A 27944-nucleotide genomic window follows, 5' to 3' on the forward strand; every position below is an offset into this window, starting at 1 on the left:
TTTATTATTTTGAACAGTTGACATGAAACTTGAACCATCAGTGCACTCTTCCGAAAGTCTCCTTGACACAAGAAAATATTCCTTATCCCTACAATCAAAATACACTTCCGTCCAACGGAACCGGGAGCTCAGATTAATAGCGTTGAGCAGTTCTTTAAGCAGAGGGGCGCAGTAGGAAGCCGCTGCCACAGACGATGTTTAACTGGGGATCGTTGAACACATTAGCATTTCTCTTGAGGAATGTTGATCCTTGGCAATGCTGTGACAGAAACTCTGCGACAGGCCCATCACTTGCAACCACTAGAACACTTTTTTTCTCCGGGGTTTATTAAAAAATGCGCGCATGTTGAAACTCCAGGGTAGCTGGGAAGAAACCAAGAGGGATTTGGGGGGGGGGGGAGAAATAAAAAACACGAATCGACCGTTGTGACACCACATGTCACACCGCGCGGAGAGGAGACGGGAAACAAAGGAATAACCGCTAATTAAATAAAACAGTGCTCAGAAGAAGACTTCTGGTGTTCGTTTTGTACAGCTGTTGCAGGAACGACTGTTGTGGTGGTGGTGGTGGTGGTGGTACTGGTGGTGGTACTGGTGGTGGAGTCGCTCAGTACTGGGTGTACTCTTTGGTGGAGAGTTTGGCCACGATGCGCTCCAGCTGCCTCTTGGCCTCACACTGGGGGAAGTTCCCCATCTCGTAGTACTGGGGGGCCACCTTCACCAGCCTGGGGGAGACACAGGGAGTCAGAGAGGGAGTCATTGAATGGAGGAGTGAGGGAGGGTGGGAGAGTCTTTGTGAGTGTGTGTTTGGGTGAGTGAGAGTCTGAGTGAGGCAGTGAGAGTCTGAGTGAGACAGTGAGAGTCTGAGTGAGACAGTGAGAGTCTGAGTGAGACAGTGAGAGTCTGAGTGAGACAGTGAGAGTCTGAGTGAGTCTGAGTGAGACAGTGAGAGTCTGAGTGAGAGTCTGAGTGAGACAGTGAGAGTCTGAGTGAGACAGTGAGAGTCTGAGTGAGACAGTGAGAGTCTGAGTGAGACAGTGAGAGTCTGAGTGAGACAGTGAGAGTCTGTGTGAGACAGTGAGAGTCTGAGTGAGACAGTGAAAGTCTGAGTGAGACAGTAAGAGTCTGAGTGAGACAGTAAGAGTCTGCGTGAGACAGTTAGAGTCTGAGTGAGACAGTGAGAGTCTGAGTGAGAGTCTGAGTGAGACAGTGAGAGTCTGAGTGAGACAGTGAAAGTCTGAGTGAGAGTCTGAGTGAGACAGTGAGAGTCTGAGTGAGACAGTGAGAGTCTGAGTGAGACAGTGAGAGTCTGAGTGAGACAGTGAGAGTCTGAGTGAGACAGTGAGAGTCTGAGTGAGACAGTGAGAGTCTGAGTGAGACAGTGAGAGTCTGAGTGAGACAGTGAGAGTCTGAGTGAGACAGTGAGAGTCTGAGTGAGTGAGTGAATGTGTGTGCTTGTGTTGTGGGTGTGTGAGACGCACCACTCTGGCTTGATGTCGGTGCAGGTGCGGATGTAGTTCTTGGTGGTCAGCACAAACTCGTTGTAGAGCACCCACTCGGGCTTGTGGTCCAGCACGGTGGAGGGGTGCAGCTGCACCACCTGGTTGTCCTTCACCGTCAGGTAGTGGCCCGTGCGCTCCAGGTGGGCGATCTGAGCAGGGAGGGGGGAGAGAGGGCGGAGACTCAAGGATCAGGACACCAGCAGCACTGAGCTGACAACGGAGGAGGCTGCTTTGGGGAACCGAAACGTCCAGAAGAAATGTTGGGAAGAAGAGCTCAGCGGTCCGAAGAGGACCAGGAAGGAGGCTAGGGTCTGAGGTAGGAGGCTAGGGTGTGACGGAGGAGGCTAGGGTCTGAGGTAGGAGGCTAGGGTCCGAGGTAGGAGGCTAGGGTCCGAGGTAGGAGGCTAGGGTCTGAGGTAGGAGGCTAGGGTCTGAGGTAGGAGGTTAGGGTCTGAGGTAGGAGGTTAGGGTGTGACAGAGGAGGCTAGGGTCTGAGGTAGGAGGCTAGGGTGTGACGGAGGAGGCTAGGGTGTGACGGAGGAGGCTAGGGTGTGACGGAGGAGGCTAGGGTGTGACGGAGGAGGCTAGGGTCTGAGGTAGGAGGCTAGGGTGTGACGGAGGAGGCTAGGGTCTGACGGAGGAGGCTAGGGTCTGAGGTAGGAGGCTAGGGTCTGAGGTAGGAGGCTAGGGTGTGACGGAGGAGGCTAGTATCTGAGGTAGAAGGCTAGGGTCTGAGGTAGGAGGCTAGGGTCTGAGGTAGGAGGCTAGGGTCTGACAGAGGAGGCTAGGGTCTGACGGAGGAGGCTAGGGTCTGAGGTAGGAGGCTAGGGTCTGAGGTAGGAGGCTAGGGTGTGACGGAGGAGGCTAGTATCTGAGGTAGAAGGCTAGGGTCTGAGGTAGGAGGCTAGGGTCTGAGGTAGGAGGCTAGGGTCTGACGGAGGAGGCTAGGGTCTGAGGTAGGAGGCTAGGGTCTGAGGTAGGAGGCTAGGGTGTGACGGAGGAGGCTAGTATCTGAGGTAGGGTTGAGCTCAGTGGATCTCGTCCGTGCTCAATAGCGAAGCTGCAGTAAAATAATGATCCTAAGCCCAGTCTTGGTGCCTCGGTCCTCACTGAGCGTCTGTTCCATCGTTTGTCTGCTATGGGGAGATCCTCCACGCTCAGACGACACAGGCAACAGCCATTCCCTCACATCTTGCACTCTCACTTTACACGCACAGATTTTTAATTACAGCTAAGCCAAACAATCCGACGCTAAACAAACAAGCAGGGAACAGAATATACACATCAGTGCATTTAAGGCCAAGCAGACCGGGCTGCTTTCAGAGCTGCCGGAGAGAGAGAGAGAGAGCGAGAAAGAGAGCGAGGGGCTGTGCTTTGCAGCGACCGGTGAGGCTGCTGTGATTAGCCCGGCCAATCAGTCTCAATAAAGACCTTTTCAAACAAAGACACAAACTCCCAACGCCCCGCAAACTTGAACACGGGGCCGCAAATTTGTCTCCCCCATAAAGGTTAATGTTGACAAATATTTAAATATTAATGTCGTAACTCAACTTGTCAGGCGCCCCCCCCCCCCCTTTTCTCTGGTAACCGCGGCAACGGAGCCCCAGCGAAAATGCCATTTGTTTCCCAGTGCGGTGAGTAAATTAACTTAATTCGGTGGTGTGTGTTTAAATCAAAATGCCCATGTTTGCGCACACTTTAATCCGCTGTTGTTATTTACGTTGCTTCCCAGTCCGCTGCAAATGATTTAGGTCCATTAATCAACGCGGTGACTACACAGCATCACTGGGAGAGGGTTGGTAAGCGAAAACCCCCAGCGCTGTTGACGAAAGGAACTACGGCATCCGTCTTCTGATCTGGGATTCTTCCAAAGACCCACTAGGATTTGTAGCCACGGTGAGGCCTTTATCTTCCCCTAACCCCCAAAAACACATCAAAACCGTGACATCCAGAAGATCCACACAAAACAGGAAGATCATAAAAAAGATAGAAACAAAACGGACGTATATTCCAATCAATCAACCAGCGATGAGACGTACCAACAACTTAATCCTTTCCAAAAACCCGCCCCCTACAAAGAAAAACAAACAGAAAAAAAAAATCACTCGAGAAACTGGGACAGCCCATTGGCTCGGCCTTGTGCCTGTCTCCAGGCCCCACCCCCCCAACCAACCTGCATGAAGAAGCCGGTGACCAGGCCCCGCCCCCTCCCCCAGGCCCCGCCCCCTCCACTGACCTGCATGAAGAAGCCGGTGACCAGGCCCCGCCCCCTCCCCCAGGCCCCGCCCCTACACTGACCTGCATGAAGAAGCCGGTGACCAGGCCCCACCCCCTCCCCCAGGCCCCGCCCCTCCACTGACCTGCATGAAGAAGCCGGTGACCAGGCCCCGCCCCCTCCCCCAGGCCCCGCCCCTCCACTGACCTGCATGAAGAAGCCGGTGACCAGGCCCCGCCCCCTCCCCCAGGCCCCGCCCCTCCACTGACCTGCATGAAGAAGCCGGTGACCAGGGCGCGGCGGATGTTGATATAGTAGTCCCGGCTGGTGAACTCGGTGCTGCGGCGCGGCAGGCTGAAGCGGTCCATGATGCGGGACAGCTGCTGCCGCACGTTGTCCGCCGACATCAGCGAGCGGTAGTTCACAAAGTTGTCGTAGCACCACTGGGTCGACTCGTGGTCTGGGGGGGGCAGAGGTAACGGTTAAGGGGAGAACCACGAGGAGGGCAGGGCCGAGGTATGGACCAAACAATGAGCGGACGTTTCCCATGAAAATGTACTTCTGGTTACCTCAGAGTGAGTGGGTGTCTGAGTGAGGCAGTGTGTGAGCGAGTGAATCAGTGTGTGAGCGAGTGAGTCAGTGTGTGAGCGAGTGAGTCAGTGTGTGAGCGAGTGAGTCAGTGAGTGTCTGAGTGAGGCAGTGTGTGAGCGAGTCAGTGTGTGAGCGAGTGAGTCAGTGTGTGAGCAAGTGAGTCAGTGAGCGTCTGAGTGAGTCAGTGTGTAAGTGAGTGTCTCAGTGAGTGAGTGAGTGTCTCAGTGAGTGAGTGAGTGTCTCAGTGAGTGAGTGAGTGTCTCAGTGAGTGAGTGAGTGTCTCAGTGAGTGAGTGAGTGTCTCAGTGAGTGAGTGAGTGTCTCAGTGAGTGAGTGAGTGTCTCAGTGAGTGAGTGAGTGAGTGTCTCAGTGAGTGAGGGAGTGTCTCAGTGAGTGAGGGAGTGTCTCAGTGAGTGAGTGAGTGTCTCAGCGAGTGTGAGTGTCTCAGCGAGTGTGTGTGTCTCAGCGTGTGCGAGGGTGTGAGTGTCTCAGCGAGTGTGTGTGTCTCAGCGTGTGCGAGGGTGTGAGAGTGTCAGCGCCTGTGCGAGTGTTGGACCTACTCTGCTTGAAGGCGTGGTAGACGTTGAGCAGCGTCAGGTGGTCCCCGTCGATGTGGGCGAAGCGCATCTTGGACTCATCCGCCGCCTTGCGGGCCTCGGTGGGGCGCACGAAGCACTGTGGGACTAAACAGGGTTGGTGTGGGCCCCAACACGGCCGCCCGCGGGCGTGAGTTAAGCAGTTCCCGCATGGAGCAACACAACGCCTCTCTGGGACTAGCAGAGAGGCTCACAGGTCCCTCGCAGGGTCCCGCACCCACCCGCCCCACCCCTCCGCACACAGCGCCCGGGGCCGGGCCGCCACCCGAGAGAGAGAGAGGTGGGAGAGTGAGGGAGGGGGGGGGGGGGGGGGGGGGGGGGGGCGACGGACGGACGGACGGACGTCCAGAGTGCGTGGACGGCACCTCGCTCTCGCGAGGAGGGCTAAGGTGGCCGTGGGACGAGTGTAGCACGCACTCCGTCTTATAACAGCAGCAGACAAGAGAAGGTATCACTTATCCCGCGGCTGTGTCTCTAGGAGGTGCCTTCTAATCTGAGATGCGCGTTTGGCGTCTGCGAAAGGAAAGCTAGTTTGTAGACAATGTAAAAGGGCGTTTGCACAACTATCAACACTCTTAATTCCACCATTAAGCCACTTCTAATCACCATCTGCAGCTTTGAACAAATATGAATGCAGGGAGAAGGATACTTGCTCTGACAAGCCAAGGAGTAAACCTATGCAGATCGTGCTGCAGCACAAAGATGTCCAAAAGCATAAAAGTACCCTCCAAGGCTCCCCTGCAGAGAAATAAGTGTCTTCCATGTACGGCTTCGAGGACATTTTAAAGAAGCACGCCAAAAGTGTATTCAAACACCGTCTGGATTCCTATGTCGCTCGTCGCCTTCATTATTCCATTCTATTTATTTTTACTATTATTTTATATTATTGCATCGTTAAGGAGAGTTTTGGACACAAGAAAATCATTTCCAGCTATGACTGCTTTGCCTGCTTTGTTGTGCATTTGACAATAAAAAGAACTTGACTTGATAAGGGGCCAGGGCTCTGCGTACATACACAGACCGGGAAGGAACCCAAACACACACAGCCACACCTCATCACCATGGCAGGCCGGGGAGAAACGCTGAGATATAGAGTGTGGTTAGGATCCAGTCAGACTGATGAAGACAAAGCCAGCGGCGAGCGAAGGCAACCACCGTGAGCTATCGAGCCAAACGTCAAACGCAGAGGAACTACAACACACTATACATCTGTCCACCCCTCCCAATGCATCAGCCCTGCCTCCTTACACATCGGTCCACACACCCCGGTCCCCAGCCACGCCTCACACCAGCCTACAGATGCCGGATGCACCGAACGCAAGGCTACCGTGCTGATACTGATTAGCACGTGATGCAAGCCGTGAGGCATGCTTCGAGCCGACGTTTTGGAGCAAAGTCCACAGGGAAGCTGCGGTTTTTCAGCTCTGTAACTAACGTTTAGACCGGCTTCAATGACTCCTTTTTATATTCAATGAAAATTATATTGTATACATCTTTGATAAAATATATAAAATACAAATATAAAAAACAACTCACTCTTCCTTTCTTTTCAAGGGTTTCTTCCTTGCTTATTAAGGGTGTTTCTTCTTGCCCTCTGGGGGGCTAGGGTCAGGGGGGGGGGGGTCATAAGTGAACGGCCTGTTAAGCACTTTGAGACTGAACCTGGGATCAAGGGCTACACCAACATAATTAAATTGAAAGAATCTTGACCTCTCCAATATGGCGGCCGTCGAAAGCCTAAAGCCCTTTCCATGTACGTCCATGTGTGTAAGGTCCACGGTTAGCTACAGGGCTGTACTACAGCCGGGAACGCCGTCAGGCGGAGGCGGCAGCCCCCATGACCCAGCCCCCCCCTCTCCTCTCCTCTCTCTGGCGGCGGTCCCAGACCCAGCCAGCGTTAGCGGTCACCATCACGCGCTACACACAACACACGCCGCTCATAAACAACCACGAATGGAGAATACGTTGACAGAGGAACCCGAATGAGATCCATTACATGGAGGCACGCTGTGATTCATCAGGCAGCGTGGTCAAAGTGGGCCGTGGTACTTGCGCGGCGTCACCAGTCAGGTCCATAGCAGCAATGCTACGTGAGAGCATCGTGTGATCACGGCATCAATACAATTCCTTGTTAAAAAAAAAACACTTTTGTACCAAAACGAAAACCCCCAAAGCAACAGTCAACACATCAGACCCTTAATTCAAATGAAATTTCTACAGCTAAAATAAATTTAAAAAACTGGCCCATTCAAATAGGCCAGGCTTGACATTGTTGGCATACTGTTAGTCTGAGATTATCACAGAGGACAGGGGAGTCTCTGCCTAACACCCCGCTCTGGCCTGGCCTCCGTGGGGGCGAGTGGAGGTCCTGGACGGCCAGTAGGGGGCCTTTACTCGGACCACGGAGCCCGGGGGGGGAGGGGGGGGCGAGGAGGAGGAGGAGGAGGAGGCAGCCAGCCCTGGGGCGTTACCTGACAGCATGGCGGTGATGGAGAGGATCTCGTTGGAGCAGTTGAACTCGCAGCTGGCGATCACCATCTTGGCCAGCTGGGGGTCCAGGGGGAACTCGGCCATCATGGAGCCCAGTTCCGTCAGGTCTCCGTCGTCGTTTAGCGCCGCCAGGTAGTTGAGAAGCTCCAGCGCCCGCATCAGGGTCTCCGGGGCTGGGGGGACAGGAGGAGGAGGGGGTCATCAGTCAGAGTGGATTGGTGGAAATCAACACGGTGCAAGGGACGAAGATAATAAATACGTGGAAATGGATTTTGGAAGGGAGTAGGGTGGTTTTATCTACGTGGAGTGGGGGAGGGGGGAGGGTCGGATGAGGAGGAGAGGAATGGATGGGGGGGGGGGGGACTGGAGGTGGGACGACTGGATGAGAGGGGAGGGCTTGATTGGAGGGGGGGGGGATGGATGAGGGAGAGGGGAGGGCTGGATGAAGGGGGGAGAGTTGGATGAGGGTGGATAAGGCGATCCAGGGTAGCTAATGCAATTACTATGGAGGGGCGGCGGGGAATTTGTACTAAAGGCCCCCGCCACCCGGCCCCCCTGTGCCGTCTGGTTATACAATTTCTCTCTCATCTCTGGAGGTGCAGTTATTGACCTTCAGCTACCGAGCGCACACGTCTCGTGACCAGTCGCACGCTAACTCAAATGCAACCGGGAGCTCGGCCACTCTGCTTCCTTTGTTTTGATTTCTCAAGTAATTCCCCCGTTTCATAACAACAGGTAGGTCTTTTCTTATCGATCGGAGGCATCAGGCTAACTTCTCCCACCCCCCCCACCCCCACACACACACACACACAAACAGAGCCGCGTTGCTCGTCACGAACGGGTCCGTCTGATTTACAAGTACAGGTGACGCGGTGGAAACCCGATCTATACGCGATGGCCCTCATCAGAGGCCAGCTATTGACCACCGCCGCGACGCACCAGAACCCGATGTATTAAACCAGCGGACGCAATCGATGGGAGGAAAAGGCTAAAATGCCCATTGCGTCGCGTTGGCTTTGAAGAGCACTTCGGCGAGAATGTCACACAACAAATGAACCCCCCCCACCCCTCTTGTAAATTGCTAGATTTATTTTGGGACAAGACAAACAGTACAGCCACGTGTCCCCACTAAATCAGTGCCGACACTTGGATATCACGTAAGCAGGCGTTTTTTCCCTAAAAAGGGGGTGACTTAGCCCAGGGCTGACGTGTAACCGGAAGGTTGCTAGTTCGATCCCCGACTCCTCCTAGCTGAGTGTGGAGGAGACACCTCACCCTGACTGCTCCCGACGAGCTGGCTGTCGCCTTGCATGGTTGACTCCGCCGTCCGTGTGTTAATTTGTGTACGGACCATGTGAGCCGCTTTGGATAAAGGCATCTGTCAAATACCCTAAATTTAAATGTGACATCCATTCATAAAGATCGTCGAGATCTACTACAGGATCGTTGATGGTTTCCAGGGTTTTAAATGAAAGCTACAATAGGGACGAATCAACCAACCTGGTTCAGTGTACCTGAGCATCGACGACCTCTGAAATCACGCAAACAAAACGATTGTGCATGGCTGCCCGGGGCTCGATCCCGCAACTGCTGTCTGTCCCCCTTCTTAACCGCCGTCCCTCTCAGTCAATCCCCTTTTACCACTCATCGATACCAGGGTCTTGATGTGGGTGGAAGGTAGTGGTGAGTGGGGTGGGGGGGGTCGGCATCACACACACCCGTAAAACGGCTTTGAAGCCTGAACCCTAGGCTGCTGTGCTCGCTGCCTGGAAGTGGGGGGGTCGCTCCAAGTGGATAAATAAGGGAAGGGGGTAAGCTGGTTGGTGAGTGGGTGAGTTGAGCCGTGCCGGGGTGCGTTTTTTTTTTGTGAAAGGTGGGGCAGGTGGGAGGGTGGGGTTGGGGGTCAGTCACGTTTCACTGGAGGAATATAAAGGGAAGGCACTAGCAGAGGTGATAGCGGACCTATTGATGTAACCAATTTCATTCTCAAAATGGCGTTCGCCACGGTGGATGGGGAGAGATGGGTTTAATCTCGGCGGTGAGATGAAAACTATATTACAGCGCAAGAGCAACTGTGGGGGGGGGTGGAGGTTAGGGCTAAGAAAGAAAGAAAGACGGGTGGGGGGGCAGTAGGGGATGGGTTCCATCCTGGAGCCCAGTGTGGTAGCGGGAGTCTTCAGGGAAGTGGTTTTTTTTTAAGCTGTGTACCGAGCCAAGTTGGAGATGTAAAAGCCAAGCCGTGCCATTGTACTCTCCCCTGACTAACCGCCGGTCCTGCGACCAGGGGAAACCGAGCCCGCTCTGGTGATGTAGCCTCATAAAAACTGCAGAGCAACACATAGACGAGGCACATATCTCCTTCCCGAGGAGCCCTGCCTAATTCCCAAAGATTCGGTCCGCGCTATTTGATATGTGCCAAGATTGTTTTATCTCTGCTTGCGTTGTTTTTCTCTCCCCCCCCCCCCCCCCCCTCCGCGCCGAGCTCCCAAGTGACACAGCCGACCCAGATTTGATATTACACATCAGAGTACAGCTTAACCAAAGGGATTGTGCGATTTCACAGCCGCTTCCCCCAGTACACGGCATTCATTTGATACAACAGACGACGTTAATGGATAGGGAAGTGTGTGTGTTTTGTTTTTTCTCCCGCCGACAAGACAAAGATTCAACCCTTTTTCCTTCTTCATGTGGAAACGCAGAAGTCTGGGGACTCCAAGCGAGCGGCGTCTCTCTCACGCGGCGGAGGTGGAAAATACAAAACAAGCAAAACCCAAACCAACCTGGTGGATCCATGAAGTCAAAGTGCACCAGGTCGTCGATACCCAGCTTCTTGAGCTGCAGGACCACCGAGCCCAGGTTCGACCGCAGGATCTCGGGGTATGTGTTGTCCTGGGTTACGGAGAGGAAGAGCAGAACTGAATCAGTCAGAGCAACCGAAGAGCCATTGAAAGAAGAAAAGGGTCTCCGTTTACCCACGCAGTGCTTAGAACCATGATGGCCACAGCCTTGTTCATTAGTCACAATGTGGCGAGACACTATTACTATTAGAGCCCAACTGATACGGGATTTTAGATTTATCTGTGATAGGCTGATATCGGCACACGATATATCGCTCGGGCTCGAATAACTACGACAAAAACAGAGACTTGGAAATATCGCAGAAACCAGAGTCAACCATGTCCTCGAGGGGGGTAGGGAACCCAAAGAAAAGACGAATTCTGCCGTTTTGGGCAAAAAGACGAACTTGAGAAAAATACAAATAAAAATAAACCTGGCACCGACCTGCATCTCCGTCTTGTAGGCCTTCTCCGTGTAGAGACGGAAGCACTTCCCCGGCCGGGTCCTCCCGGCGCGGCCGGCCCGCTGCTGGGCCGAGGCCTTGCTGATGGCCGTCACCAGGAGAGACTCCACCCGGATACGGGGGTTGTACACCTGGGCAGGTGGAGGAGGAGGAGGACGCAAGACATGTGAAACTGGAATCAAATGGACATTAGCCGCGCAGGCTGCTGTACGGCAGCACTCCAGGCTGTCACACAGGAGGAAATGAGATGGAATTAGAATTTGTTGTGCGTGTGTGTGTGTATGGTGTGTGTGTAGCCGTGGCCGGTAATTGCCAGCTGTTGACTGGTTAACGTGAATGAAATCCGCAAGAAATGTAAACCGTGTCAGACATTTGTGCGGGTTATAGGAAATAAACATGGCCACATACACACACACACACACAAAACTTGGCTGCAGAAATGTGAGTGGAATAAATAAATAAGCGGCCCCTCCATCTCTTCCTCCCTCCCCGCGCGTCGCCGTGTTTATCTTGGGGTTCCCAGGCCACAGAAGCAGATGATCGGGGGGAGATAAGACCGGGTGGAGGTGAGGGGGTCGGGGGTGTGTGGGGGTGGGGTCAGGCGAAGTGGGGGGGCTAACCTTTTGCTTGGCAAAGCCGGGATCAATTACAAACACCACGCCGTCGATGGTCAGGGAGGTCTCGGCGATGTTGGTCGACACCACCACCTGTAGGAGACGGGGAGAACAGCGGGGGGTGAGGTGGAGAGCACCGCAGGGGGGGGGGGATCAGAGGGCTTCTAGCCCCACTACGCCCAACACCGCCAAAGGGCTGGTGGACGGAGGAGATAGAAATAACAGACGGTGTTGGGTTGAGGTGAGCCGTTTGAATGCACCTACTGCAGCCAGAACCTTAAAAACGGTACATTGTGATTATCTTAACATACACTTTTCTTCCCTTTACCTAATACACATTGAAAAGAGAACAAACAAACAACCAGAAATAATGTTTGAAACAGGATGAAACCGATAAAACGGGAATAGTACATTTGGCAACGGAATTACTACGGCAGGCGACGCCCGCCAGGAAACGGGGGACATGACAGCCGCGCTACGGGGTTGTGTTCGCCACGCTAACAACCCAGAGACACACGACTTGAGTTGTGCGTTCGCAGCAGCGGGCCAGTGGCTGTGTGGTTTGGGTGCCGATGCCTCGGCGCTGCATGGCGTCTAATGCGACCGAGCAGGGGAGGCCCAAAACAACACACACACACACACACACAACGCGGGCCGGCGAGCCGTCAGCGTGCGGCGACGACCGCCGCGATGCAGCTCAGCGTCCGTCGCAACGCATTACGGCTGCTCTTTTGTTCCGGGGGTTTGCTCAAGGGCTCCTCTGCCCATCTTGCCTTGTAAGGACGGTAGAAACAGAGCTACAAGTCTTTCTGCTTGGTTGGAAGAAACTCTTGGGTATAAGTCCTGGAGAAATGGGAAAACCTGGCAAACCTAAAGTAAGAAGAATATGTACCCACGGTAATGCGTGGGGAATAACGTTGTGTAACGGTACGGGAAGACTCATTTCAGCGGAAGGAGGGACATTTGGGGCGGGGGGGGTCTTTTCGCTGTTGGTGGGCACAAGGGGGGTGACTCACGCGCAGGATGTAGTGAGCCGAACCCCCCACCCCCCCGAAACTGTTTCAGATATCACACACGCCTACCCCTCCTTCAGACAAACGCCCAAAAAGAAACCGAGGAGGCAGGCAGCGTAGCGGTTAAGAAGGTGGGTGGAGAGTTTGCCCCAAATGAATCAAATAAATAAAAGCTGCGTTTGTTTGCGTCTGCGATGTTCCCCGATGAGTCACAGTGGGCGGCGGTGGTGGTGGTGGACTCAGGGATTTATGTCAACGTTAAGAGGGGACGACCAAACCGCCCCTTTCCCTCTTCCCTTGTGATTCATCCTTACTTCTGAATAAAGAAAGATCCATTACCAACACTGTGGAGCGGAAACACGGCGCGATGCAGATCTTTGAGGAGCGGGGGTTGAGCTGGGATCACATGGCGGGGCTGGGGGTGGGGGGGGTTTGCGTTGCAATTCCTCAACTGTCAGGGCTTGTATGAGAGCTGATCAAAGCAGAGGGGTCAGGCCGCAGAAAGAGAAAAGTGGGATGGTGCGTGAGTTAAATTAAATGGTGGTCGGGCTGCGAGGCCGATGCGAAGAGAGGCATGGGGGAGGGGGGGGGGAGGATAGCTATGTAGCCAGCTCAGCTCCCAGTTCTCCGGGGTCTTTTTCCATTACAATTATCCCCTATAGCGAGCCTGTCTACGAGGATGACAGCTGAATAAGAGCAGAGAAATCAAAATGAGTCACAACACCCTATGGTTCATTCTCTCACTGTGTCTCTCTCTCTCTCCCTTCGCTGTGTATCCGTCTCTCGCTTTCCCCTCTTCACTGTTTCCATGTCTCTCTCCCCCTCTCTTACTTCAGTTTTTCGTGTCTCCCTCTCTCCCTTCACTGTGTCCATCTCTCTCCCCCTCGCCATCCCTTCACTGTGTCCGCATCTCTCCCTCGCCATCCCTTTCTCATCCGTGTCTCACTAGTCTCTCTTGCCTTTTTCTTTTATGTGTCCCTTTCTGTCCGTCTCACTGTCAGACTCTGTCTTTCTGTGCTGGGTGTGTGTGCCTCCCGTCTGGCAGTCTGTGTGTACATCTCTCTGTCCGTCTATGCATCCGTCTTTGCTGTCCGTCTCACTCACGGTCATACACAAGCAGAAGGAAGAGGGGGAGGGGAGGGAAACGGGAAAAAAAAACGCTGTCGGCGGGGGGGGGGGGGGGGGGGGAGGCAGCCTCGTCTTACGTAACCGTGGAAACCAAGTGGCCGGAGAAAACCCTTTGGACTCTTTTTTCGGTGGTCCGACGCTACAGCGACTCGTGAACAAAGCGCCCGGCCTGCCTGCCCTGGTGGCTGGGAGCTGCCTCCCCAATGTCCGGGCAAACAAAGCCGAGGCGAAGACACCCTGTGCTGTGGACGTCCGAGCTCGCGCATGAGCTGCCAAAACAGTGAATCTGAATCACTCCAAGAACTATAATAAAAGATAAACGAATGGATAAAACGCAGCCCTGGATCAGAACACTACCAGCCCGCAGTTTCTTCAGTTATAAGACTAGCGGTAGCTAGTTAAATTATAGACACTTACCCAGCGCCGATATCGGCAGGGAAATTATAAAAAGTCGACACAGAGAAGTCCATTAAAAAGCTCCAGCCCGGGCCAGGATTCTCTTTTGTTACTTTTTTTCTTTGCGTTTCCAGATATACTCGACAGGTGCAGAGAAATGTCCCATCTCCGCAAAGTCAATGAGCCGGACAATCACGGTCTGGAAGGACAGAGCGCGGCCAAGAAAAGGACGCACCGAGCCGCCAGGTGACGTCGACCATCTTCTTCACTCTTCGTCGCCAATCAAAGTCAGCCATCTCCATGGTAGAGGTAGGGTGGTGTGTGTGTGTGTGTGGGGGGATCCATGTCCCGGTGGACCTGAAACCCACGGGCCCCTCTCCTGTTTCAGGAGGCACGGTGGCGTAGGAGGAAACTCTCCAGGGAGTATCGATTCCAAGGGCGTACACTGGAGCCCGGTAAGGGCCTCTCAGTGCTGCTACTCACTCCTCTCCCCTCCCTCTCCAAGGTAACGTGGGCCGGGCGGCGTTGACGCGCATCACTTCTGGGTTCTTAAGGGGGGGATAGGACATGAGCGGACCTTGGCCTGATTCGCTGGAGGGGGAGGGGGAATGGGTTCATGAATAGTGCTTCCGCCCAAATTGGTGAAACAGACAAAACCAAAGCAAACGCTTGAGGGGAATCTAGCTTAAGAACTAGTCGGCTCATTTCAATGGATCGGGGCGAGAACCGGATCCGAACGCCTCCAAAAGCGAGAGCACGTTTCAAAGCAAACCTAGCACCACAACAACGCGGGGCTGATCTGTGACGCTTCGGGCTGGTTAAGAAGGATTATAGTCTTTTTTCGGTAATTACCGAATTGTGGTTCAGACGATTAAAACACTTTAAAAAAGGAGGAATTACAGAAAGAGAGGGTCCTGGAGAAAACGGAGAGATGACAAGCTAACATGTTATGCTAATCAAGGGATTGCTTAATGCGGTCATTAGCATGCATGGCAGCAGCCCTGGAATCCACCACACACCTCTCTACTCAAGCCTGCCTGGGTCGACACATTGCCCCACAATCCAGGCCGTGACTTGGACACCGGTTAAGCCCAATGTACTGGAGCAAACTCACTTCCCATCACAGCGGCGCCGGCTTGGGATGCCACTGCTGGGCTAATTTGGAATGCTCCTGGGACAAGAGGGGAGGGGTACCTGTCAATGTCCCCCGCACTGCCGTCCTAAGAGCTGCAGAAAGCAATCCGCGAGGAGACAGGTTTTTGGGTTTAGTGGTTCTTCAATGGCGTTTTCCGCTGGCGATACCAGAACGACGGACAAATAGTACTGGCATCGCAGCAGTCTTTCGACGGCACAGACTCTACGGCTCACAAGGGCTCTTGCTCAACCACCACGGTTGAATAAGGATTTTGCCATCACCTATCTCAAACAGCGGGAATTATTCGCTTCCCAACAGATGAATCAAGAAGACTTCTTTGTTTTTCCAACTCCTTTCTATGGAGCTCTGCCGGTGCCCTCTCTGGGAACAGAGATATTCAGATCGGACCCTGTGCTCCACCGTTCGAGTCAACAGGGGAGACTGGAGGATTTTGGGCAAAGAATTGGCATTAATCACACCACAAGCGACTCACTGAGGCCTCCTTTAAATGCACGCTCACCAACGCACACGTAGCGGCTTCGACGCCTGAACAGAAGGGGGTCGGTAGAAGCGTTGAATTCACATCCTCTTCCTAACGGCTCTCGGACATTGCACAAGTGATTCAGTAAACATTAGACAAACTCCCAAAAGGCTGCGAGTGACTCCCCGGTAATCCCATCTAAAACTAGATCAGCCCGCCAGTAGCTGCAATGACTCAGGCTTTAAATCTCACCCCCTCGTCTCTCACTCTCCCCCTCTCTCCCTCCCTCCCTCCACATCGTCAAGATGCCCAGGGCCAGTGTTTGCTAATTTAATGGCAGAGATGAGTTCCGCGGCTCCGTCAGATCACTGGCCAGGAGAGAGGACGCCCAGAAGCTGCTGCTGCAGCAGCAGCAGCCGGCTTTTGTTTGTAGTCATGTTTTTTTCTTTTCCTTCCTTCTTCTTGACAAGTCAGTTTCAAACTAAAGTGTCAGGACATGTTGGAGGAAAAAAAAAAAAAGAAATGGTGTCAGCCTGTCCGTAACGTTTTGAGGCATCGACTGTGAGATGATAATGAGAGGTTTGTTTGGGCACAGAGAAAGGGCACTGCATAAGCCCTCTGGACGGAGTGTGCTTTTCACATAGCGTGCGTATGTACGCGCATGTGTTTGTGTGCGCGGAGAGAAAAACACAACAAAAAAAAAAAAAAAGGAGAGTGCGACTGCGGTACTTTCCTCCAACTCGGGGGGCGTGAGTAATACCCCGGTTTGAATTTAGAGCAGAGAATCGCACGCTGACAATAGCAGCATATGCCGCGTGAGTCAGCTCTGCGCCAAATCCCGCGGATGCAGTGACTGTGTCTGGTAAATAGGAACGTTGGGTTCCTTCGCGTGTCTCCCCTGCTCTCTCTCCCTCATTCCCCTCGACCCGCCCACCATGTGGCGCCCATCAGCCTCTTCCTTAAGGAAGTCCTAAAGTGATGACTCCTAAGAGCGATCTCTCACTGAGCGCGCGTTCTGCCTTAGGAGTCCGATCCCTCACTCAGCGTGAGATCGGACTCCGACGACCGAACAACCTCAGCCAGAGATCGGACTCGGCCTCCGAGGGCCGAACGCACGCTCAACGAGAAATCGGACTACTACGAACGAACACGGGCTGAGCGAAGGGGTCGGGACCACGCACCTTTCGTCCGATGGCCCCGCTGGCCTTTCGGGGGGGCGGGGGCTCGAAGATGCGCTGCTGCTGCTGCGGCGGCAGCGTGGAGTAGAGCGGGATGATCTTGATGTCGCCCACGTCTCCGCCCAGGTCGTCCACCTCGCGCTTGATGCGCTTGCAGGCCTCGTCGATCTCCTGGGGAACAGAGGGGAGAGGAGAAGAGGGTGAGGAGGAAGACGATGGACAACAAGAGGTACGCGCAGAAGAGGAAGAGGCAGGACGTGAAGACCGAAGCAAGAAACGAAAAAACATCAGGCGAGGGACAAAAGTGCGCCCAGTGTTTGTTCGTTATCCTTTCTTTCTTCAAAGGGCGGGGGGGGGGTGAAGGTAGGATGTGTGAGGATGTGGTCGCCGAGGGATACGACGCCTCCCAGCTACAGTACATTGGTTCGGCCCATCGCTCCGGCTGATGGCGGAAATTAAAAGCGGAATGCGGTGTGCTACGCCTAGCTCCCCATGGCTCTGTTGTCAAATGCAGCAATCATGGAAAACATGGACGCATAAACTCGCTCTCCCACCCCCACACGCACACTCACACTCACTCTCACACACACACACACACACACACACACACACACACACATCATTATTCCACAGTGCAGCATTGTACCGAGAATGCTAGATGAGACTGCAGCATTGATGCAGAACCGGCAGCAAATCGTGGCAGATCAGTTTAGTGAAGCCCAATGTTGTGGACCCAGTGGGCTGGCAGACAGACAGAAGGACAGACAGACGGACAGGGTCCACTCCGATGGCCCCACCTCGTCCCAATGAAAACAAATCAAGTGTCCGCCGCCCATCCATCCATCAATCAATACCGCGACCGCAAACCCAACCGCAATATGGATAGCAAAGTCGTATTATTGACAGGCTTACGCCATCACAAACACCGCCTCAGAAAAACACAAGAAAGGGAATCAAAAACAAAGAAAATCGTATATATAAATATATATTTCAGTTTAAGTCTCAACCGCTGTCAGTACCGTTCTACTGTGGCTTCATCCACTAAACTGAACACATTTGTCCTCATCAAGGCAGGCGTCCGAGCCACAGCCTGTGCTGTAGCACCACCTGCAGGCGGGTGGGGGGACTGCGGCGTCATCGTAAGGCCCCATGATGTCACGGTGCACTGGTAACTCAGGCCACGTGGCTGTCGATTCAGGCAAAGGCCTCGGATTCAAAAACAACAGCTTGTACAGCACACCTTTACACGCACGCATGCTTAAAGTGTACGTTAGATGTGATCTGCCTACAACAAACACCTTTGTAAGCCTACTGAACATTTACTCGTGCAAGTGAGTGACAACGCATTTATACAGCCAACCACAAGACGACGCACTGGAGACGCGCGAGACGACTCTGGGCTTCTTTCTTTTCAGTTCAGTTCGCCCTCTGGTGTGCCGGCAGTCTCCCCCGGCCACGCTCGTCCTCGTGTGGCTGCGCGTTACTGCCGGAGCCGCGTGGACGGCCATGTGCCTCTTAATCAACACATTGACAAGTGGAGGAGAGTAAATCTGAATGGATTGGTAAAATTAGCCGGGGTATTAATAGCCCATCAGGCCGCTGGATGCAGCAGCTGCCATGAAAAATGAGCCTCTTTGCCAAAGTACCGCGGGCAAACTGGCTGTCCAATCCCATGAGGAGGGGGGGGACATGGGCAACGGGCCAGAGACACAACCTGCCACGGGTGATCGCTGAAAGCCCAGGGGTCTCCGGGTAGCACCTCGCCCCCCCCCCCGACGCAGACGCCATGCAACGAGGCGCTTGTCTGCAGCCACCCGCCAGGCGGCCAGCGCTGTGGGTCTCTGATTGGTTGATGGGGGTGAGGCTGTGAGGATCGGTGTCGTCGCTCGACAGATGTGATGGAGGTGAGGACTTTTGTTTTGTATGGGTTACTGCTTTAACCCAATTAGGAGGGTGTTAATGAACTCACTGGGGGAGGGCGCATCGGTTCAGCGCATCAGTTCAGAGCTCAGTGGAGGAGGGGGGGGAATGGGCTGTTTACATGAGAGATTTGATAAAAGCATCTAATATACTTGTGTAAAATATATATATTCTTCGGTAAGGAAAAAAAAAGGCTAAAATGTCTGTTACAGTCCAACAACAACGGGAGAAAGTAAACGACGACAACGAAGGAATCAATCAGTGTCTGCTGGAAGGGGGGCCATTGAAAACACATTGCCCACCGTGGCATCATCCCTCCAGTAAAGAGCCGGTCATCTATCGCCCTGCATCGGCAGACGTAGGTGCACAGGCGATGACAGACCAATAATCACTGCTAATACACAGGCCGTCGCTATGGGATGGGAACACGGAGAAGGGATGCCTTTCTTTTTCAATAAAAACCCTGTCTTGATATTCATTACTCCTGAAATCTCAAGTAACGCAACGACAACCTAACGACTTGCACAATGTACCGACAAAGCCCTTTTGTCGTCCATCAATCGGTAGATAGACGTGTAGCGGTTAAGGTTATCGGTTAGTTCTCAGCGACTGTCAAACAATTATATCATCACCCTCGTCTTCCTCACCACAGGAGTGTTTTTAGTATCGTACGCATTTCGGGCATCAAATAAAGCAGTATTGTTACACTGGTCAGTGAGAACAGCATCTTAATCCTTACACTTTCCTTACAGAGTACGCCGAACATCATCATTCCAGTCAGTCCATAGAACTGTCCTCACTAGGCCCTAGTGACTCCACATCATTTCAAGTGGTCCTGGTAAGAACCTGGTCTTGACCCCAAATCTTAAAATACCCACAGAGGTTTGAATAAAGCCTGTATGGATATTATATATTGTATTGGTTGACAAAACTAAACCGCTTCAATTCACACCAATCAAACAACGGTGATTAGATATTGAGCAAAGAAAACACGATCAAATCAGACCTCGACCCCACCTCTCAGGCCACCACATAAACCGGTTCCAGTTAATATTCTGCCTGTGATTCAGTTTCCCCTCGCCCTTGTTTAAGCACCAGGGGACGGGCCAATCACTTTGGCCCCCCCGGTTCCCTGCTGGTCGTGAACGTGACCGTTCACACTAGCAGAAACTCACAAAACGCACAGGAAAAAAAAAGGCAGATATCAAGACAGCGTAGGCAATTATATTGTAACATAAGCGATCGCTGTTAACTCGAGGTTGTAGCTCCTGAGATTGAACAGCGGATTGGGTGCAGACGCTATATTAGCATTTCCAGATCATCCTTTTGTCTTATAATGTGTATGCAACGCCGGGAGAGAGAGAGAGCGAGTGTGCGAGATGCACTTTGTGGATCGACATTAGTGATTTGCTCCAGGGTGTGAATAGTTGGGAGTGTAAAAGCGGGGAACAGAGTGGTGTAAATCAGCAGAGGCTTGAAAGAAGGCGTCATTAGCCTGCTAACAGCTTTTAATGAAAGCACCCAAAAGTAAAAGGCAATCTATTTTTAAGTGAGAATTGTTAATTAGTGTTTGCTGCAAACAGAGGCAGCGCCTGTGTTCCTTTCTCAACTATGAGCAGGAGAATTATTCTTAAAATCGGCAAAAGTACCTTCAGTCTTTCAAAGCACACTTTCTATGCATTTCCGATGCATTACATCTTCCTACGTCGTTATCAGAGTGTCGTCATTACTCAACTTTGAATTCCATATTTTGGCAATGTGACAACGCTGAATACAAACACTATGGGGTTTTCCCCACGCCATCCCAGCCCTGCCCATGATGATTGGGGAGACTGGAAGACTTGTGTGTGTGTGTGTGTGTGTGGACGGCTGGTTCTTGGTGCGTCGCCGACTGAGACTGAATTCATCACTTCGGGCGTGAACCTTGCCCTCCATTACGCATCAGTGGACAACATTTGCAGGAATGGAAAAAAATTATATATATATAATAATAAAGGACTTAATTTGCGGGGGGTCAGTGCAGGGGGCAGAAAGTGGGTCGCGTCTTGTCCGTCAAACCTGCCCCCCTCCCCCCCACCTACAGCGAATCCTAGTGGTTTCCAAACGGGCACACATCGACGCATGCATTATACATCTCTGAAACTCGGACCACTGGTACCGACCTCACTATGGTGTGTGAGTGTATGTGCGTCTGTGTGACTGCCTGTGCGTGTGTCAGAGCGTGTTTCTGTGCGTGTGGGTGTCTGTGTGTGTCTGTGTGTGTGTCTGTGTGTGTCCGTGTGTGTGCGTGCGTGCGTGCGTGTGTCTGTGCGTGGGTGTCTGTGTGTGTCTGTGTGCGTGTGTCTGTCTGCGTGCCTAGTATAGGTGAATCGCTGTGCCCCATGTTAAAGCAGCTCCACCCACCCAGCTCATACATTTATTTCTGTCCTATCCAGCTGTCCCATTCAGGCGGTCGGGGACGGGGGCCAACGAAATGCAAACAAAGCGCCGGGGCAATGTTTTCAGAGCTGGCCAGGTAGCAGAGGAGCAGAAGGAAGCCCTGCTACCGGCAACGACTGTCGAACAGTCGGGGAACGAGAATAAGATGAAAAGCCTCGAGACAGGCCAACACGCCGTGCACGGCGAGAGCTGCACCTGGGAAAGGAGAGGTGCACCCGGGTCTCTGGCGTCGGGATGAGGGTTTAAAAATGCACCGCCATGCCGACCCGCGAGACTTCCAATCCCAGGTCCTGGGTGCCCCCCTCCCCCTACAGATCTACCGCCGTGTATCCAAACAGAACGCAGGGCGGAGCGGTCCCAGCACCCCCACCACGCCGCTCAGAGGAAGGGTTGGCCAGGAACAATGTGGAGTTCAAATAGATAGGATGATGAAGACTAGGGCGGAATCATGCGGTATGTTTGAAATATATATTCACCGTTATTTTGGAAAGATATCTCGATTTGGTTCACTGTTTATTGGGAATGATCATTTTGGCGTCAAAATGTAATAGTCAGAAGAAAAAGACATTTCAAATCATGATCTGATGATGTTGTTCAGTTTGATCTGAACAGCAAACTTGTCTTTTTACATCTGCAGAAAATAACTTGTAGGGCAGGCCTTCCAGCGTACTTCATTATTTATGGTGCAACAAGCAACAGAAATCAATTTTGGCCTTACCCCGATCCCGGTAACATTTGTATTAAAGGGGACATATTATGCCACCAGGTGTGAATGTGATTAGCCTTACAAGCCGTTTCGAAAATCGGGGGGGGGGGGGGAAGAGAAGCGCACCTCTTGTCCGGTGAGGAAGAGCAGCACGTCGCCCTCTTCCTCCTCACACATGTGGATCTGGACCACGGTGCGGATGGCCGCCTCCAGGTAGTCTCTCTCCGGCTCGGGGGTGTAGAAGATCTCCACGGGGTGGGTGCGTCCGGGGATGGTCAGCAGAGGGCAGCTGTCGAAGTACACCTGGAACTTCCCCGCGTCCAGCGTGGCGCTCATGACAATGACCTGGGGGGGGCAGAGACACAAAGTCAAGCGGTTGTTGTTCTGGGTTTTTTGACACCGGTACCGGTGTCCGATATTCCCCTGATACTGCCTTAAATGCAGTATCGGGTATGGTTGGGTACGCTGGTACGGTACCATCACGTGACTAGCTCCTTTACTACGCAGGCAGAGAACATCACCAACACCACGGTGTTGCTGCATTGCTGCACTCGTTAACGCTCGGAGGGAGGGTCAGAACGCGTCACCTCTGGCCTCCGTGCGTTTGAGCTACCAAGTCGGAAAAAGACGGACACTCAGCCTTAACTAGAAGCATACAAATTTATTTTAATAATTATAGATTAGTCTCTAGTTCTGAAAGAAAAGATTGTCGACGGCAAGTGAACCGACTACTTATTGCTGTCATCATAGAGAACCCTTCAATAACAACAAGTGCTGTTAGTAGTTACAATGCTAGATGCTGCATCAGTATATACTCTGTATCGGCTGATACTCAAGTTCAGGAATCGGGAAAGAAAAGAAAAATGGTATTGGAACATCTCTAGTTTTTCCCACGTGTTTGTTGAGGACGGGGCGAGATGGAAGATGAGAAACGAGGGGGGAAGGCAGAAAATCGAGATGTAAGGCAATCCGAAGCCGTGTATCCGAGTGAATATCCATTTAGCGTTTCTTTGTCTGCAAATTAAGATACAAGGACGCAATTTCACTGCCGATTATTCTCGCTGGCTGGCGTCGCCGCGCAGTGCGTGCGCAAATGTGAAAATGATGGGCCACGGGCTAAACGTGAAGCCAAGCACAGCGATACCAGTGGGTTTTATTGCATCACTACAGCGTTGAAGCCCCCGATCCATGACCCACACTGCGCTTGTCCCGAATCTATTCAAAACAAACATTCTGCTCTCGTCCGCTGCCCCCCCCCCCTCCCCCTCAAACGTTTTCAGGGTCCATCGTCTCGACATTTCACTTTACACTCTGCAACACTTCCTAATTGCGCTTAATCAAGGCAAATTAAACTTTCAAATTCGGATGGGGGTGAGGCTGAAGGAGACGGGGGGGGGGGGGGGGGGGAATGTGATGAGTGGATGGATGGGTGGGAGAAGGAGAGGAGGGATCGCTTCCCCCTAACCTAGACCTTGTTTAATTGTCCCACAAACAAAACCGTCCAACTTTTGATTCCACGCCGACAAACAACCCACCATTACCCCGTCCGTTCCACCAGAATCACACCTAGCGCGCTCTGCCTATTAAACCTGCGTCTGCTTCTAGGCTCTCGCACGCAGCCGGCACGTCGCCACCGTACAGCCCCCCTTCCCTCTACCTGTCGTGTCCGACGCTTTGAAGAGGCCTCACCTAAGGGGGGCGCAGGTAGTCTGTCTACAAAACAACGCACGTCAGCACAAAATGTACACATGAACCGTTGGGGCCAAATGGGTTATCGTGCGAGGGAGCCGTCCTCCAGTGGAGTCTCTCGTTCGCCGCCGCGTGGGGCCTGTTCGTTGCGTGTATTCGTACATTAGCGTGTGGAGACCATCCATCATCACCGTGTGATCTGCATAGTGCCGTGTATCATCAACCATCCAGCCGCATGTTCTCTGCAACGCAACGCTCTGATTAAATAGCACTGCGCTACGATATCGTACCACACCCGTGTTGGACATCAGACTGAAGGCGCAAAGAAACGCAACGTTTATGACCATCCATGAGAAGAGACGTTAATCGAATTCTCCTTGATAGCGGCCAACACCATTTGCCTAATATTGTATTCAGAAACATTGTTTTCAAAAGGTGATCAGGAACAGGGACCATGAAACAAAAAGAGTTACTGGTGAGCTAACCCTCACCCTTTTTGTTGCACATTTCTTGTAATGGGCCGTTGCGTTGTCCCTGCGGTGTCCAGGCAAAGCTACTCACACCTTTCAACGGCAGATCTTTCAATTTGAAATGCGTGATTCTTTAGATAGACAACCACACACCAGCACTTTACTTCTTTACATTCCACTTTCAGTTTTGATCTCGGGGCATTCCAAGCAGGAAGACCCCCCCCCCCCCCACCAGTGGGGGCTTCCTGCTTATCTCCTAGACTCCCCCCTCCCTCACGCCGTGTCCTAAGCTCGGCTGGCCTTGGGTTGTTGTGGGGGGAGGCTGAGGTCCAATCGCAGGCGGGGAACACTCAGTGTTTACTCAGAGTTAAAGAAACACTCGCATCATAGGAACAGAGCAGAAGCTGGGCCAATCGACATGGGGTCCATCGGGATTATAATGGCAGACTTGTGACCAACACTGAAATCATAAACTATGCATCGACAAGAAAGACAGTCATGTCCCTGATGACACTTTTTATTCGTGAATATGCACAAAATGGAAATGTGTAGAGCACTGGTTTTTAAATCCTAGTAAGAAGTAAGTTGTGGGGGGGGCATGTGTCACCCCCAGCCCCACCTCGGACCCGCCTCTCGCTACGAAACGGATAGGCTGGGTGGGGGGGGGGGGGGGGGTCTTACCTTCAGGTCGGCCCTCTGCCGGACCACCTCCTTCAGCACGCCCATGAGGATGTCCGTGGCGAGCGTACGCTCGTGGGCCTCGTCCAGGATGATGACGCCGTAGCGCTCCAGCAGGGGGTCGTTCATGGCCTCGCGGAGCAGCATGCCGTCTGTCATGTACCTGCACGCCGAGGGGTACAGGTCAGGGGGGGGAGACCCCGGAGCGAAGCAGAAGGTAACCCATTACAAGACCACCTTCACCACATAACCTCCTTCCCCTCTCGCCCCTTCCTCCTTTTTTTTTTTTTTTTAACAAACCTTCTTATTATATAATTGTATTTTGTGTTCACTCTGCAAAGTGTCTGAGTACTTAGAAAAGGGCTTTATAAAACAATGTTTTAGCATTATTATTATTAGGTGTACAACGGTAGTTAATTCTTTGTCAGCTTTTCCAATTCTACAAAATACACATTGGGAAATACTTTGCTTTTTGTAGCAGTTGAGAGACTTGAGGACATTTTTTATGAAGGAAACATTTGACCCGGACATAATTGAAACCGTACAGTTGTGCGCGAGCGCCCGGCGCAGTGACTTACTTGAGCAACGTCTTGGCCGAGCTGCAGTCCTCAAACCTGATGGAGTAGCCGACCTCCTGCCCCAGCATGATGTCCATCTCGTCGGCCACCCGCTGGGCCACGCTCATGGCAGCCACCCTCCTGGGCTGGGTGCAGGCCACGGCCCTCTTAGGGCCTGGCGTGGAGCGTACCATGTCCACACACCACTGGGGGATCTGTACAAGCAGGAGACGTGTTCAAAGCGGGGCTGGTGGTGAACAGACGCCCATGGGTCTGGAGGGTCACGGTCCAGAATCGAACAGAGTGGAGAGTAGGGCCCTCTCTTAGTCTGTTACAGACTTGTGCATGAGCAGATACCAAGTAAGATGGTGCATGTGGTGGTGGTTGTGGTGGTAGTTTAGGTGGCAGTGGTGACAGTGCAGGTGGTAATAGGATTAATATTACAATGGTATGAATCAGCCTACGTCCGTTATCAAAAAATAAGCGCTAAAAGTTTTTGGACCTCAAATGGCGGCCAAGCTGGGAGAATGGCTTTGTTTCAAACTTTAGCCATAGAGTTCAATTCCCTCTTCCCAGACCTTAAGCAAACAGACGCAGCGTTATTCAGATTGCCATGCTGGTGTGACGCAACGTACAGGACTTTGCACACGCATGACATCAATTCTAAACAGGAAATGCTTTTTCATGAACCACGTTAAGCGAATGTCATAATCACCTGGAGGTATATGTTAAACATTCACTGCTGACCACAGAACACGGCCCAATCCCATTTCCACCCCTTACCTCTTCCCCTTGTTTTTGTAGGGGTAGGGCTGTCCCAATTCTCTTTTCGGTTAAGGGCTAGGGCCAAGAGGGCTATGTAGCCCTAGAAATGAAGCTTCCAAAAGGACCACACTTTAAAGGGAGGGCTTTGAGGAAAAGCCGGCAGCTTTTTTGGCAGCTGATTTGGCAGCTGTCACGAATCCTTGTTTGTTTTGTTTTGTTTTTCTGAGCCCTTTTACTTTATTTTTTCTTTTGTGAAGCGCATTGGGTCCTAGAAATGTGGGGGGAGGGGTAAGGGGTGGGATTGGGCCCACGCGTGTGTGCTCCATGTGCGTACGTGTGTGTGTACATGTGTGTGTGTATACGTGTGTTTACTTGTACATACACGCGTGTATGTGTGCCCAGTGCGTGTGCCCAGTGCGTGTGCCCAGTGCGTGTGCCCAGTGTGTGTGCCCAGTGTGTGTGTGTGCCCTGTGCGTGTGGCTCAGGCCAGGGGCGCTCACCTGGGTGGTCTTGCCGGAGCCGGTCTCCCCCACCAGCACGAAGCTCTGGTGTCGGACCAGGATGTCGTTGAACGTCTCCTTGTACTCCCAGACGGGGAGCTGCAGCCGCTTCTTCAGGATGTCGTAGAAGCGCGGCGTGTGCGGCAGGTTGGTGAAGGGGTTGATCTGCTGCTGGGACATCTGCTGCTTCAGCAGGGCCACGCCGCAGCCGCCCGGGGCGATCATGGGCCTCACGTCCCTCTCGCGGTCTCTGTCTCGGTCGCCCCTGGAGCGCTCATCACGGTCCCGGTCTCTGTCGCGTCTGAGGAGGGGAGGGGAGAGATGAGACGGAGTGAGCAGCACGACAGGATGTCCACAATGACCCGATATGTCATGAGGTACCTGTGCATAAGACATATGAAATGGGACACCCCTAACGAGATATGGCCAGCAATGCCTACACTGAAATCATAAACTAGTCATCGACAACGAGATAGTAATGTCCGTGATGACACTTTTTATTCGTGAATATGCACAATAGGGGGAAATTTGAGGAGCACTGGTTTTGAAATCCTAGGAAGAATCAACATTTGGGTGAGCATTCGGTTGGTTGTTTTTTTTGCAACACACACACACACACACAGTAAGCCCCAAGGTCAATCCTCGCTGGCTCATACAACCAAACACGTGTTGTGTTACACTTCTAATTCATGTGGAGGTTGCATTGTCGCTGGGTTTTTATTCGGATCAATCATCCCACTGATCAAACGTTGACAGGTGCTCATCACATCAGAGGCCCGAGAGCCTTGATTGATTGACAGGTTGGGTCCAAGGAGGACCACCTCGATAAATGATGTTTACGTGCGGTGATATCACGCACCGACGTGACTTCAGATCGTGGGTTTAAACTTAAATTAAGATTTGAGGACTCGCGATGTTAGCTTTGGTTTCAGCTCCAGCCATGAGATTAGCACAAGCAAGCTAGCTAGCGAGCATCCACGTGTGGCCCAGGTTACACATCAACACGTCATTTAACGTTTAAAACGTGACTATCCACCACACTGCTGATCCACACAGCTGTATATCTTTAGTTAACCACACTCTACCAATATTCAGAGGAATCATCCCCGGGCCAGACATCACAGAGCTCAAATACACCATCATTAGCGTTAGCACGCTAGGCTAGTTAGCGGTTAGCTCCGGCACAACAACAACAAATCAAGCCGTTAGAAACCCGCTCTATCCTTTACGTACCCGTCGGAGGACGGCCTCTTTCTACCAGAACCGTCATCCCCCAGGTCTAAACGATGTCGCTTGGACATCCTGACCCTCGCTTATGTCCCGAAACAGTGAAATAAAAAGGCCGGTTTGGACGCGACGCCGCACGGGTCTAAACACCCGGGAAGATGGCGACCGGAAGCGCTTACCTCATCATTATGATCCAAATACGAAATAACCGCCGACGGAAAAAACGAACTGCTATTCAACGTTAGGACGCTAACACGCGCTGGACATGGGGAAACTGTCGGCGTCTCAGGTCATGCTGTGAGAGGAAAAGCCGCGTCCGGGTTAAGTGCGCCGCCTGAGGATGCGGTGCGCGGT

At 52.6% G+C, this 27944-nt stretch overlaps 1 protein-coding gene across 2 annotated transcripts; it reads right to left on the bottom strand.

Moving 5' to 3' along the window:
* On the bottom strand, positions 1 to 27944 carry dhx15 (DEAH (Asp-Glu-Ala-His) box helicase 15). 2 transcript variants are annotated; one of them, XM_079757955.1, is made up of 14 exons: positions 27770 to 27944; positions 26364 to 26664; positions 25120 to 25313; positions 24545 to 24704; positions 21831 to 22049; positions 16643 to 16810; positions 11315 to 11401; positions 10676 to 10825; positions 10174 to 10282; positions 7375 to 7566; positions 4868 to 4990; positions 3987 to 4177; positions 1482 to 1651; positions 1 to 725 (listed from the first exon to the last, which is right to left on the bottom strand). In XM_079757955.1, exons 1-14 carry the CDS (start codon positions 27775 to 27777, stop codon positions 608 to 610), a joined length of 2190 nt encoding a protein of 729 aa, XP_079614081.1. In that variant the 5' UTR covers positions 27778 to 27944; the 3' UTR covers positions 1 to 607. The 2 variants fall into 2 exon arrangements, with proteins under 2 accessions (XP_079614081.1, XP_079614080.1); XM_079757954.1 differs by lacking the exon at positions 27770 to 27944 and adding an exon at positions 27597 to 27736.

This window comes from Pollachius pollachius, assembly GCF_949987615.1.
Source record: "Pollachius pollachius genome assembly, chromosome: 20".
Classification (NCBI taxonomy): Eukaryota; Metazoa; Chordata; class Actinopteri; order Gadiformes; family Gadidae; genus Pollachius; species Pollachius pollachius.

Coding starts and splice junctions, on each gene's coding strand:
- dhx15 (XM_079757954.1), bottom strand. CDS start 27,664: ATGTCCAAGCGACATCGTTTAGACCTGGGGGATGACGGTTCTGGTAGA. Junction 25,314..26,363: donor GCTCCGGCAAGACCACCCAG/GTGAGCGCCCCT, acceptor CTGCTTGTACAG/ATCCCCCAGTGGTGTGTGGA. Junction 4,991..7,374: donor CATCACCGCCATGCTGTCAG/GTAACGCCCCAG, acceptor AACCCTGTTTAG/TCCCACAGTGCTTCGTGCGC.